This window comes from Cyprinodon variegatus, unplaced genomic scaffold (assembly GCF_000732505.1).
Source record: "Cyprinodon variegatus isolate N-32 unplaced genomic scaffold, C_variegatus-1.0 Scaffold522, whole genome shotgun sequence".
In the NCBI taxonomy this organism is placed as follows: Eukaryota; Metazoa; Chordata; class Actinopteri; order Cyprinodontiformes; family Cyprinodontidae; genus Cyprinodon; species Cyprinodon variegatus.
Genome location: NW_015150975.1, coordinates 232,453 through 246,209, shown reverse-complemented (window position 1 = coordinate 246,209; position 13,757 = coordinate 232,453). Strand labels below are relative to the sequence as shown.

The 13,757-nt window shown below is 36.1% G+C and overlaps 1 protein-coding gene across 1 annotated transcript in view; it reads right to left on the bottom strand.

The window, feature by feature from the left end:
* The window catches only part of vwa5b1 (von Willebrand factor A domain containing 5B1), a 70,551-nt gene that overhangs the window by 15,033 nt on the left and 41,761 nt on the right, over positions 1 to 13,757 (bottom strand). Inside the window, exons 14-18 of the mRNA XM_015391036.1 lie at positions 9,732 to 9,922; positions 5,251 to 5,485; positions 2,871 to 3,164; positions 2,503 to 2,640; positions 2,182 to 2,304 (exon numbers count right to left, since the gene is read on the bottom strand). Coding sequence (XP_015246522.1) covers positions 2,182 to 2,304; positions 2,503 to 2,640; positions 2,871 to 3,164; positions 5,251 to 5,485; positions 9,732 to 9,922 — 981 coding nt within the window. The remainder of the gene's footprint in view (positions 1 to 2,181; positions 2,305 to 2,502; positions 2,641 to 2,870; positions 3,165 to 5,250; positions 5,486 to 9,731; positions 9,923 to 13,757) is intronic.

Below are 13,757 nucleotides of genomic sequence, written 5' to 3'. Positions count from 1 at the left end.
GCTGTAAATCTGGAACTGTCTGAACACCAAATGTGATCAGTTTTATTATATTTTCATGTGAGAGATTAACACAAACTGTGCATAAATATTTGTTTTTAAAATAACTAAAATAATAACTTGGAAATAGATGGAAATTCACATTTCAAAATGTCTTACAAGTAAAAACCCTAAAAATTTCATATGCATTCATAAGCAGTTCTAAACGGGGCAAACAGGGGTCTGTGCTCCTGGAGACCTGGTTCTCACTAGTGTTGCGCCGATACCGATACCAGTATCGGACGGGGCCCCGATACTGCACTAAAATGGTGGTATCGGTATCGGCGAGTACCAACAAATAGGGCACCGATACCATTTTGAGAGCCATAAGTTTATTCAACTATTGTCACCCATTCCAAGTAGGCAATAAAAAGTTCTACTGGATTCACTTTGTATTAGATTTTTTCCTGCTTCACAAAGGTAGGCAGCAGCTTGACAAACCATGATGGCAATTATTTTACATTATTATGGTATCGGTATCGGCCGATACTGCACAGCCAGTTATCGGGTATCGGTATCGGGGCCAAAAAATGGCATGGGCGCAACACTAGTTCTAACCCCTGTTATGACTCAGGCATGTTTCTTAAAATGATGTATATTGACACAGTAACCATTTTTTTTTTTTTGTTTCCAGTGTTGCTTTAAGAGTCATTTTTTAATGAAGGTGTTGCATTTAGTCCCATATTGAGATTGGAGCACAGCTATCAAATGCAAGATCAGGAGTCTGCATCCTGCAGCTGCAGAGCTGCTCTTTAACTCACTTATTATATTAGCTCAGAGATTTATGATGACCAGTATGTTTTAGACGTTCCTCTGCTTCAACACACCTCAATCAAGGTCTAAGGAGGTCTGTTAGTCACCCATTTATATACTGTAATTACAATATGCTCGACAATTTACTGAAGACTTCAGTATTTAATAATAAATGCATTTCCTGTATATCTCGAATGATTTTATTTTTTCGTGCCCTTATAAAACAAACAACAACCAAAAGAACACCTTGCCCCTCCTAATAAATTTGGTCTGGAACTGCCACTGTATGCATTTCTACTTAGCATGGGCAGAAATGAATGGGGGGGTTAGAGATGGCCATGGCTACCAGTCACTGGCCATCCCCTTCAGGTGATTTGATGTTCCCATGTGGATGTAGTTCACCACCTCCAGGAGAGGCTGTTCCCATCTAAACCAGAGAGTGACAGCGGTGATGCTCTGGAGTGGAATATCTAAATTAATTTAACATTTTAATTTTCCGTTTAATGATCTATGGATTCATATTTCTTCCTCGGCCTGATAAAATGTTAGTGTGCCGTTTCTTTGTTTCTGAATAGAAGCAATTAGTGAGAGGCTATTGTTCCATTCTTTATGCTGAGATGTAGGGAAAGGAAGGAGGTTTGAAAAGGAGTTTCCTCCCTAGGTTAGATAATGGGGAAACATAGATAAACAGGTCCTTATTGTGTTTAAGATCCTCATGTCCTGTCTTTGGTGTGAATGGAAAACAGTTGTCTGAAATGTTTATCTGAACGTATATTTATGTCTTTTGATGAAGTGTTTCTCTTGGAAAGACTGAATGTTCGTGTGTGAGAAGTCTTTATAATGCAATGGTGGGGCAGGACCTAGTCAGAATCACTCTGAGAACTGTCTTTGGCTGTTCTGTGTCATTCTCCCCTCTGCAGAGCGGAATAAACTTTTTCTCCCTTGCAAATCATCTCCTGGGGCTCATTTTTTACTCCACAGATCATAAACTGATAAATAAATACTTTCTGTCTGTGGCCTACAAGCAGGAAACCATTCGTGTTTAAATATGAAAGCATAAGAGAAAAAATTAAATTAACTAATCACACATCTACACTTAAACAGGCTAATCAATTGGCACTCATGGGAACGGAGCTTGCTGACAACATGTGTCTCCAGAACCATATGTCTTTCTCCCTGCCTCCTCACAATGATGCATTTCTTTGTGTTGATCTGGCTCATAAAATCCCAATTAATTACAATGTCTTTCAAGGAGTTTATAAACTATTAACACTTTCTAATATGAGTCATCCTGTTAGGCTCCAGATCAAGCATACATGAGGAAAAAAACACTTTCTGCATTTTATTTTTCATGAAGATAAAAAGTACGAGAGATATAAAAATGGTGCATACTGTAAGGCATATCTTCGGCTTCCTCTGACATGCCCCCTGACTGGGAGCGACCGAGCCCGATGGAGTACCCTCTGTTCTTCCTGCTCCCCGATCGAGACCTGGAGCTTCTCTTCAGTCCTGACCCTTCAAGAAAATGGAAGCCATTATAAACCTGTTTGCACCTGCAGGGCAAAATTAGGAAAAGAAAACAGTTTCCTGTGCCAAAGAAAAATCCATCCTCTAAGCAAAGACCGGCTATCACTCCTGATTTTCTGCACCAATGCTTATCTTTTCAAAAATAAATAGTGATTGTCCAATCGAAATTTGAGGCACGTAACTTACCAGTATTTATGCATTCAACACACGTTGGCAAATACTCATTGGTGTCCAAGTCAATGGGAACAAATGCTGTGTATTTGCTAAGAATATTGCAGGCTTTGCTGGTGTGAATAGCGTATACCTGGTACTTCCTGCCAGAACCTGAAATTATACAAAAAAGGAAAATATATCACAGATTGAGTCATTTTTTGTGGCTCTTTAGCTACTTTTTATGTCTACATGTGAATTATACGGAATATAAACATCAAATGAAAACAAGAAATATGTTTATCAGGGATGTTAAACATCATGCTTTGATATTTACTAAAGTACGTTTCTGCAAAGCTAATTTCAAAGGGGGCTTCCTCCACTCTGCAGCTGCCTAATCTCACCTTGCTCTATCTCAGACTCTTTATCGGCCATGTGCTCAAAGTCTTGAATGATGGAACTCCCAGCCAGGTGGTGAAACGTCTCATTCCACAGCTCTTCGTGGACTTTTTCCTCTCGTTCCCGGCCGCTTAAAAAGGGTTCGATGTCAAAGACCACGTCCCACTTCATCGGCTGCCCACACAGCAGTCCTGACACCACTGCTTTGCAGTTCCCTTTGTGGTGGCTGGTGCTCCCCAGATGTGAGGCATGGGTCTCCTGAGGTGTTTCTGCTTGACACAGTTGGTGCCCATATCCATCTGAGACATCAGAGAATTACAGTGATGAAAAAAAAGGGAATTTTAGGTTGTTTTTAAAATTTCTGCAATCTTACAGTATTTAAATATTTGCTTGGTCTTTTACATTTTATCCAAAATGTCATCTATTATTTGCAGATTGAGAATACTAATTCTTCACACCCATCACCTTAGAGTCCCTTTGTTCTGTCATCGCAATTTTAAATCTTTTAGCAAACCAACAACACTTTTTCCATCACTTGTTCTTGTAAAAGTGGGTGAAAAAATGTACAACTGCTTTGAAGATGCTCTAAATTAAAGTTGTTAATAATATAGAAATTGTTTTTTTTGTTAACTGATCTTTTAACTATTAAGAGAGATAGTCAAAGAATTTCAGTCAGAGGCTTTTTAAACTTTACTCCAGAATATTCTCATGTCACAAAATAAACAAAACTGTACAGTTACCTGAAAATCGAATATTGAAAACATTTCAATAAATAAGCCTGACCTCTTTACTGGACTAGTTTACAGTAGCTGTAACAGACAAACCTTTAATGATACAGCCATGATCTTTTCTGGCAATCATCTAGAGCTGAAAAATAACAATATAAAGTAGATTTGAGCAGATGTTTTTGGTTCCAAGCTTCAAATCAGAAGGTTGAGGCCAAAACGCGCTTTTCACAGTGAGAGAAGCTCATTTTGGCCTCTCTACAGTATTTACCACAAACATTGGGACAGGACAACCTTTGTCTGAAATATGCTGCAGTTAAAGTTACATCGTTCCATAATAACAGTGGTCTTAGAAATATTTTTGTTTCTGATTTCCAAAAAAAAAAAGGGGATCAACAGTGTCTTCCTCTGGGAAAATATTTCGGGTTATATCACTAGTTGAATTACATTATAATCTAAAGAAGAAGATTGGGGGCAGTTTAGAAAAAAAAGTAAAACACTCCATTGAAAGAAATTTTCTGAATGATTTTTTTTTTCTCTGAATTCTGAATGTAATCTTAAAAAAAATAAATAAATCAGAATTCAAAAAAATAAAAATTAGGAATTGTGAGATCAAAGTGTGAATTCTCTTTCTTCTCTATAGTCTGTAATGTAAGATGAAATTCTACGATTAAAGGCAGAATTCTGATGAAAGAAGTAATAAATTATATTTTGGTGATTTTATTTAGAAATCTGAATTTAAATCTAATTATCTGAGAAACTAGTAATTTGCTGAGACATTTTTAAAAAAGATCATAATTCTGAGATGGAAGTCAGTGTTCTGGCTTTACGTTAATCTCAAATTCATGAATTTCTGATGAACAAATTAAAATAATTAAGGTTTATATAATCGCAAATTTTCCAGTACCTGCACATTTAATATGATGTTCAATCACTTTTTTAAATTTATGATACATTATTTTTTAAATTAAACTTTTGATTCTTTATATTCTTTCACTGAGTCCACTGGTCTGGTATTATAACTTTACTCCAATGTATTTCAGAGTTTTAGCCACTACTATATATGTCCCTACTTTACGACATTTGCCTTTATTGGCTCCTGAGGGCCGGATGAAATGCTGTATTAAGCATTAAGCAGGCAGGCCTTGAGTTTGAGTCGTGCTTTAAAGCAATTATAATTACTTTTGTACTATTCAGTCCAACTTTGACTCCTTTATATGTGTGTAAATATGAAAGAAAATATATATATATATATTTTTGTATTCTATTGTTTGGAAACGGAGGCTGTTAATCAGTCACCGACTTCAGCCACTCAGTGTTTAAACCTTTCACAGTGTTTCCACATCAAACCAACAGAGGGGTGCTTCTCTCTCATTGCCTGGCCATGCAAATTGAATTTAAGGTGTAAAGGACGGCTGACCTTTTTTCCCCGTCACAGTCCCCTCAAGGAGTTGGACAGAAAGTTCATTTACCAACTGCCACTGTCTATGTCAACTAATAAATTGTCACTATATAGATGTCTGTAAATGCTGTCCTAAAATGACAGACGCTTACCTTTTATAGAGATGAGTCCTTGATTAAAATTTGTGTTTTTTCGTCAATTGTTTGAAATAATGAGAACTAACTGATTAATCCAGAAAGGCTGTCCTTGTGTTCTCACCTGTGTCGCCAACGCTGCCAACAGAGGGGCTGTCAGTGGACGATCTGGACCCTTCATCCCCAGCAGGGGGGCGAGCGACAGGCGCCCCTCTGCTGTCGCTTGGCTGAGGTCCATCCTGTAGCTGTGGTTGGGGATGAAGCTCAGAGCTTTCTTCCTGCTGTGGAGGCAGCTCCTGCTGAGGAGACGGTTTGGGACAGCTGGCTGGTCGCCCTCTGAACGACGTGGCCAGCTGTGGCTAAAACCATAAAGATAAAACCATAAAGTCCAGGTACCTATATTGGTTTGTTAAAGTGTATTACAACATTAGCTAATTGTTATTCTGGTCGTTTCTGTTTGCTCACAAAAGCTGGGATGTTAGAGAGGGAGGCTGTTTATCATTTTAATAATGGAAGAGGTACAACAAAACGTATACCCATTACTCAGAGACCCAAATTAGAGGCAGTGTTTACATCCCTTGCAAAACTATTAATAGTAATTACAATTTTTTTCTGATTTTGTTCTGTTACACCACAATTTTTAATTATTCTTGTAAGGATGTTATATGATAAAAAAACAACAAAATATAAAATTATGACCTTGAACAATAAGAATATGTTTTGTTTTATTTTCACAGGTAAAAATTGTTATGTCCACTAGTTCTAAACCCCAATGTATATATGTTGTAGGTTTACTTAATTCTGCTGCTGAAGGGGTAGCACTCATTTTGCATTGCACATCTACAAGCAGAGCATTTTGTTTGGAGGGAATTTGGTTTTATTATTATCATGAGCAAAAAACATATTGTTCTAAATGGAAAAAAGCACACATTTTGTTAACTCAAATGAAAAAAAATGCAATCCAGAAATTCTGATGAAGATTCTCAGTCATCCAGGTCATAGTCATTCCAATAAAGTAAAAAAAAAAAACAATCCATTGGACTTTGATTCCAAGTTTGAAGACATTTAGCTTCCCATTCAGGAAACTTTTTCAATTCAAACTTTCACAAATACTACTGAGTTCGAGGATTTATAGAGTGGACCAAAAACAAAGCCTTGAAAGAAAAAGAAAACGGGTCCGCCCCTTAGGAATGGGGGTCATTTTCGGTTCTTTGTTAGCCTGCAATATCCAATACCTGTCTATGCCTCTGAAAGGGGGGTCATCAGGGGGAGATATTGGCCTTGCTAACCAGGCGATATGTTCTGTTCCCCTGTATGGGGATGGGGGTTGCGGTGATAGATGGAAGGAAGCAATAGTGTTGATTCCTAGAAATAAAACTTCAAATCAAACAAAGGTTTAGAGATTAACTTTGCTATTTTCTCAGATTATTTTTTTTTATATTTAATTTTTTCAAAAAGCCTTTTATTGCAGATTTCTTCAAAATATATTTAGATATATTTTCCTTTTTTCAGGTTTCTGTGTTTTCAGACTGAGATTCAGAAATTACATTCTTTGCAAATTGCGTTTTATGGATCTCATTGTCTTATATTCTGGAGGCGGGCTCTGGAGGGAGAAACAAAGACTGGGCTGCATGTAAATTAGCAACAATTGTACTGGTCGATCTGCATGTCAAGAATTAATGTTTATATTGAACTTGAAGTGAAAACAATGTGATTAGAGAAAATAAAAATAAAAAATGCAAGAAATATATAACAAAATATAAGAACACCAAAGTTACTCGCACAACCATTTTAAAAGTTTATTTTCTAGATTGTGTGTATTGTCAAATATCAATTTGCAGAACATGTTTTTTTGCTTGCAATAATTCGGTTTTGCCTATTCATCTTTGCTAAAAAGCTAAAGCTGAGTTCGAGTGGATGAAGAGTTTTAACAGCATTCCCACAGTATTATGCAGCCCTCACCATGCTTCACATTGCAGATGGAGTGTTCAGGTAGGAGTATGGAGTTAGCTTTTTACCACGTATAGTGCAGAAGAAAGAATTTAAGCTGGATCTTATCTAGCTAGAGTTTCTTCTTCTGCATTAGTTATGTCTCTTACATGGCTTGTGGCAAACTTCCGACAGATTTATTTCCTTCTTACCACCTTATAAGTACCATATAAACAGATTCCCCCATAGTCACAGAACTCTTGGCCTTTTTTTTTCTTTGACTGGTGCTCTCCTTTCTCAGTGTTAAAGTTTTGGTAGGTTTGCTGTTCTTCCATACTATGGAAGCGAATCGTTACCATACAGTATTTCAAATGAAAAAGCATTTTCAGAAATGCTTTTTCATTTTAAGAATGTGGCTGCATTGTTTGACTCATAAATGAAATTAGTAATCAATCATCTTGTTTGCATTTTAATTTTCTTCTTCAAGACTGCTCATCATTTTACTTAATTAAAATGGAAAAGAAAAAAGTAATTTGAGATTTATTGTTCAAAATGTAGCCCAGCAAATACAAACCAAAATTCAATTTGAAATGTAAAATTTGAAAATGAAAAAGCATTTCCAGAAATGCTTTTTCATTTTAAGAATGTGGCTGCATTATTTGACTCATAAATGAAATTAGTAATCAATCATCCTATTTGCATTTGTATTTTCTTTTTTAAGACTGCACATTTTATGCCATAATCAAGGAGAAAACACAGCGGACATTGCTTTTTTGTTTTTTGTATTTTTAGTGGCAATTAATTGTATTCTTATTTATTTATTGAGCATTTATTTATTTCTGTATTTATTTTTATATGTCAGAGTCAGTCCTCCATAGTGCAGTCTTGAAGAAGAAAATGCAAACGCAAATAGGATGATTGATTGCTAATTTTATTTATGTGTCTAGTAATACAGCCACATTCTTAAAATGAAAAAAGCATTTCTGGAAATGCTTTTTCATTTGAAATATGGTAACGATCGCTTTCATACCATACTCCTTCTGTTTTATAAAATTGGAAAGGGGTCTGTCTGTTTTCGTTTTATTCCCCAATCCAGCTGCCCAAGAGGCTCCACTTTTTCAACCTCTGGGTCTGACTCAGGGTCAGAGTTGTACAGTTGTAATATTGTGGATCTTTTTGCAGCCATTTTCATGTTTATGAAGTACCAATTTAAACATTTAGTTCTGGGGGGTGCAGAGCCAAAATCAGGGAAAACTGAGGCGGTAAGGTATTTTGTAATGAAAATTAAGTTAACATGTTTTTTTATATATTTATAACCCATATAACTAAACTAAGTTTTTTTAAAGGAAATTATAACAGACTTTCAAAGGCACCTTTTTGTTGTTTTTTTTCAGGTATAAAGAGTAAAGAGGAATTAATTCAATCTTTCTTTTGGTCAAAGACCTAAGACTTGGGTAGAGGTTCACCTTTCAGCATGTGTGTTACTCTTTAAAAGTACAAAGTATCATTAGGAATCATAGAGAAGGTAGACAGTCTCTGTACACATGAGCCTGAACTACTTTGCAAAGAAGAATAGGACAAAATTATTGTCAGCAGATGTGAAACTATAGCAGAGACATGCCCAGAAGACTTTCCTTCTGCTTAACAGTTATGCACCAGTTTTGTTTCCGTTTATCGCATCACTTCCAAATGTAAAACATTTCATTGGGATTTGCACAGTATTTTATATTTTCTTGTTTTTTTCTGATTACCAAAATATCCACGGTGCAAAAGTGTGTTCCAAAACCCATATTGGAGAAACAGACGTTTTCAGGAGGGATATTTATCCTGTTGACAAGTTCAATGCCCCAAGAGTTCTATGTCTCATGAATCTCATTTTAATTAAATTAGACATTTGCTATATGTATTCATTAAGTCCAGCTTAGACGGGGTTCTTCAGCCGGATTTACCAGAGGAGACACGGTTTCCTCCTTTTATTTCTGTTTAGTCACGGCAAATTTCTTCCTGAGTTTTCAAACCTAATTGTGATTCATTAATTTTGCCCTTAATTACAGAGCAGGACACATTAGTCTCTTCTTGATTATACTCCAATCCAGACATGGGTCAGGTAGCTTTTGTAGCTGCCAACTCATTCTGGATTCAAATATCATTTTCTACTTGACAGTTAGACAACTCCCTCATTAGATAAATCCACATGCTGCTGCCTTAATTATATGCTAGTACTTTGTTTTTTTGTATTGGTGGCAGGAACCTCGAACAAGCAGCATGTGCTAAATTAAAATCACATTGAGGAAAATTGGTTGGTATATTATGTAAGGGAATAAAAATAAATTTTAATAGTAAATGGCCTGTACTTATATAGCACTTTTTCAAGTCAGGAGACTTGACCAAAGCGCTTTACACTACATTCAGTCATTCACCCATTCACACACACACTCACACACTGATGGTGGAAAGCTACATTGTAACCATAGCTCCCCTGGGGCTCACTGACAGAAGCGACGCTGCCGTACACTGGCGCCACCGGGCCCTCTGACCACCATCAGTAGACAATGCAGGTGAAGTGTCTTGCCCAAGGACACAACGACACCGAACCGTCAATCCTTCGATTTCAGGGCAAACTCCTACATCCGACGCCACAGTCGCCCTAATGGTAATTTTGCAGCGTAATCTTACCTGGTAGTCGTTCTTCCATTGCACTTCATGCTCGGGGCTCATCTGGCCTGTCAGCTCCTGGACTTTACTCCTTCTCAGAGGATTCTTGGGCACCACAGAGTTAGGGTCACTGAGAGTGAAGGTTTTCTTCCCTGGGTTGTAGTCCATTAGTTGGTTAGTGCTGTAGGCTCGTCTCCTTGGTGATGTGTCATCTAAAAATGATGTAAAGAATTCAGAGTCAACACTTTAGAAAGCAAAAATACAATGATGATGGATAATTTTATCATTGATCAAGGGATATTATCCAAATAGAGAACAATAATCAACATTGGGTATAAGGCAAGGCAAGGCAAATGTATTGTATAGCACAATTCAGTACAAAGACAATGCAAAGTGCTTTACATGATTAAAATACAGCAAGATAAAACCGAATCAAAGCAAGTAGGAAAAAATAAAAAAATAAATGAAATAAAATAAAAAATGCAGAAACAAAAAAGAATATTAAAAACAGTTGGACTAAAGAAAATATGTTTTAGTTGAACTGTTTAACTAGAACAGTCGACGGCAATCCTAAACAAATGTGTTTTTAGTCTTGATTTAAAGGAACTCAGGCTTTCCGCACTTTTACAGTTTTCTGGAAGTTTGTTCCAGATAAGTGGAGCATAGGAACTAAATGCTGCTTCTCCATGTTTAGTTCTGGTTCTAGGTATGCAGAGCAGGCTGGAGCCAGAAGACCTGAGTGGTCTGGAGGGTTGATACACTGATAGCAAGTCTGTGATGTATTTAGGTGCTAAGCCATTCAGAGATTTATAGACTAACAGAAGTATTTTAAAGTCTGAGATACAGGGAGCCAGTGTAAGGACTTTAGAACTGGGGTGATGTGCTCTACTTTCTTAGTCTTAGTGAGGACACGGGCAGCAGCGTTCTGGATCAGCTGCAGCTGTCTGATCCACTTTTTAGGCAGACCTGTGAAAACACCGTGGCAGTAATCATTTCGACTAAAAATAAACGCATGGATTAGTTTTTCCAGATCATGCTGAGACATTAGTCCTTTAGACTAATAAGAACAAAGTACACATGTATTACAAACCATGGGGTTAAATAACCTTTAAATGGAAGTGGAGTGTTTCTCATATATAATACCATATTCATTTTTTTATTCATATAAGACAAATTTCCGGTGATAATATCAGATTAGGACATCCCTTTACAAAATGTAAGTTTCAACTCTTTATGGAAAAAACTATTCTGCTAGTCTTGCCATGGTCAAATATCTACATGCGTTTGCCTCTTTTCATATTTTCTAGATTTATAGATCTAATGCCAAAAATTACGATGGAGTATTAGGGTCAGACTAAATAGAATTTTGCTTTTGAAAGGCTGTAATATTATTAGATAAAGTTATTATATTACAAAAATAAAGACATAACATTATAAAGTCGTAAAAATACGAGAATAAAGTGTCATAATATTACAATATTAAATTCGTAATATTACGAGATTGAAGCCATTACCGTATATTACCAAATTAATGTTGCAATATTGTAAGATTAAAGTCTTAATATTAAAAGAATAAAGCCAATATTATTCAATGAGAACTCTTGCTCTGTCATCCCATGCAATAAAATTAGGACTGTTGAGAATCTGGTGAAGTTATACTTAGTTTAACAAATAAGGAAATGTTAAATCTTTTTAACCCATTACCATCAAATTATTAGTATGTTTGTAAATGGTAGTTGGGTTTTGCTCTCAGATATTGTTTGAAGATTTTGCTTCTGAAAGGACTAATAATCTGACAACTTTATTACATCATGACATTATTCTCATAACATTATTCATTATTTATTCTGGTAATATTACGATAATAAATTTATAATTTCTATGACTTTATTCTCGTTATTTATATTTGTTTTTTGGTCTTGCCCTGATCCTTCATCGTACCGCTTTTGTGTTTGAAATTGTAAACGAGATGTAAGAGATTGTCATTAAGGTAGTAAACCAGTAACTAAAAAAAAAACTCAGTTCTGCACGAAAAAATCTAGTTATAGATGTATGTATTTGAACAAAATATGAGCAAATCCATTCAATCTTTACTAAACTATTCTTTAATTACCATTAAACACCTACTGTACAGCCGTATTTTTCTTCATGGTCCAAAGACTGGCAACCATTGCTCCGACTGACGAGAAAACAACAACCAACAGAAACTAATTTGTGGTACATTCAACAGAAAACCTCTAACTGCTTTCAACGCTTCGCCAAATTAGCAGAGAGTCACAAAATGCCAGCACTGTCACCATGTACTTGTTTTCCACATACAAAGCTTCTTTTTTTATTTTTTTTTTATTTATTTTTGTTAAACGTAAACAGCTGTGATCTTAAAGCTAGCACCGAATGTGGAAGAATGGGATTTGATAAGTTCAAATCCCCCCTTAGGCAATGTCATACTTTTGAGAGAGACAGGTTATCTATATCAATAATTTCTCATTTCTCCAGGTTAGAGGCAGTGTAATAAAACAATATCAATATTTATATATATATATATATCGCAATAGAAACCTAATCAATGTTAATAGTAAAAGCGTCCAATAGATTGATCCATATTTGGGGTCTGGAACCTTCACAATGCAAAAGGCTTTCCTCAGTCTAGCTGATAAAAAAAAAAATACTTAGTGTCACAAATTTTATTATGTTCTGAATAAAAGATAACATAATTTTGATAAACATTTATGCAAAGAAAAATATTTTGTTTATTTTTTTAGGGATTAATGTTTTATTTTCTGCAATGGACTGGCGACATGTCCAGGGTTTACCTCGCCTCTCGCCCGTAGACAGTAGGAGATAGGAACCAGCAACCCTCACGACCCCACTTGGGATAAGCGTGACAATAAATGGATTGATGGATGTTTTATTTTTTGTTTAAGTTTAAAAAAGCAAAAACATTTTTTGGCACAAAAAGGATTAGACTTCTTCTTTGTGATGTTTATACTTGTCGGAAGTCGTGTATCAAAAAGCGAGTGGTGGCTTGGTGGTTAGGGCGTAGAGCTTGGAATCCTGAGGTATTGAGTTCAAGCCCAACTTGTACAGACTGCCACACCTAAACAAAAGACCCTTAACCCCACACTGCTTCCCGGGTGCCGATCAATGTGTTACATGAGGAGGTACATTTCTCCAATGTGAGATCAATAAAGTTCAGTTATTATCAATGAATTCCGTTGCTCTGTACTTGTGACAATGTAATGATGATAAAAGCTGAAAAAAGAGGATATTGTTTCCAACATAATGCAAGAGAATTAGACCATAAAAGTAGAAAGTAGTGGTACGCTGATTGATTTTTAGATTTCCTTAATCTTATGTCTGAAAAACAGCCACTGCTCTAAACTTTCCATTGATATTTTAAAGGGGACTATCTTATGGGCAGCTATCACCAGAAAACTCAGAATAATCTGTTATTCCCTTTTAAAAACTCATTACCTTACCTTTGATGTTTTAATGTATCTTGTATAAATTCATGTATTCATTAAAGAAAAAAATGTGAACTTGGAGTATTTATCATTTAAAAACATTTTTTATTTTGTTATATTCTGAAATTAAGAGCCACTGTGGATGATCCAAAGAGACACTTGTATCTCCAGAGACACAGGTTGCAGACCCCTAATCTGTAACTTCTCCGAAGTCTGTTCTCACAGCTGTAGAGTAAGGGACACAATGCAAACACATGTCTACTGTCAGCACTTCCTCGTGCAGCAGGAAAGAATCCAACAAAGGCGATCACTGGATGCAATCAGCTGGTTTTCCTTAGAGGTTTAAACATTCTGGCTGGATGATCTAAATCAGTTGTATCTGGAAAGTGCCTTGAGATGACATGTGTTGTGAAATGGCACAATATAACTGAGCAGAATTTAATTGAACTCCAATCTAGAATCACATGACATTCTGGAGGATGTAGGTAGAGGAAAGAATTTAGCCACTCAACCTCTGACAGCCAAACTAAGCTAGGTTGGTGGTAAGGCTTACTTATAATTTAAAGTTGAAGGTTGTTTTAGG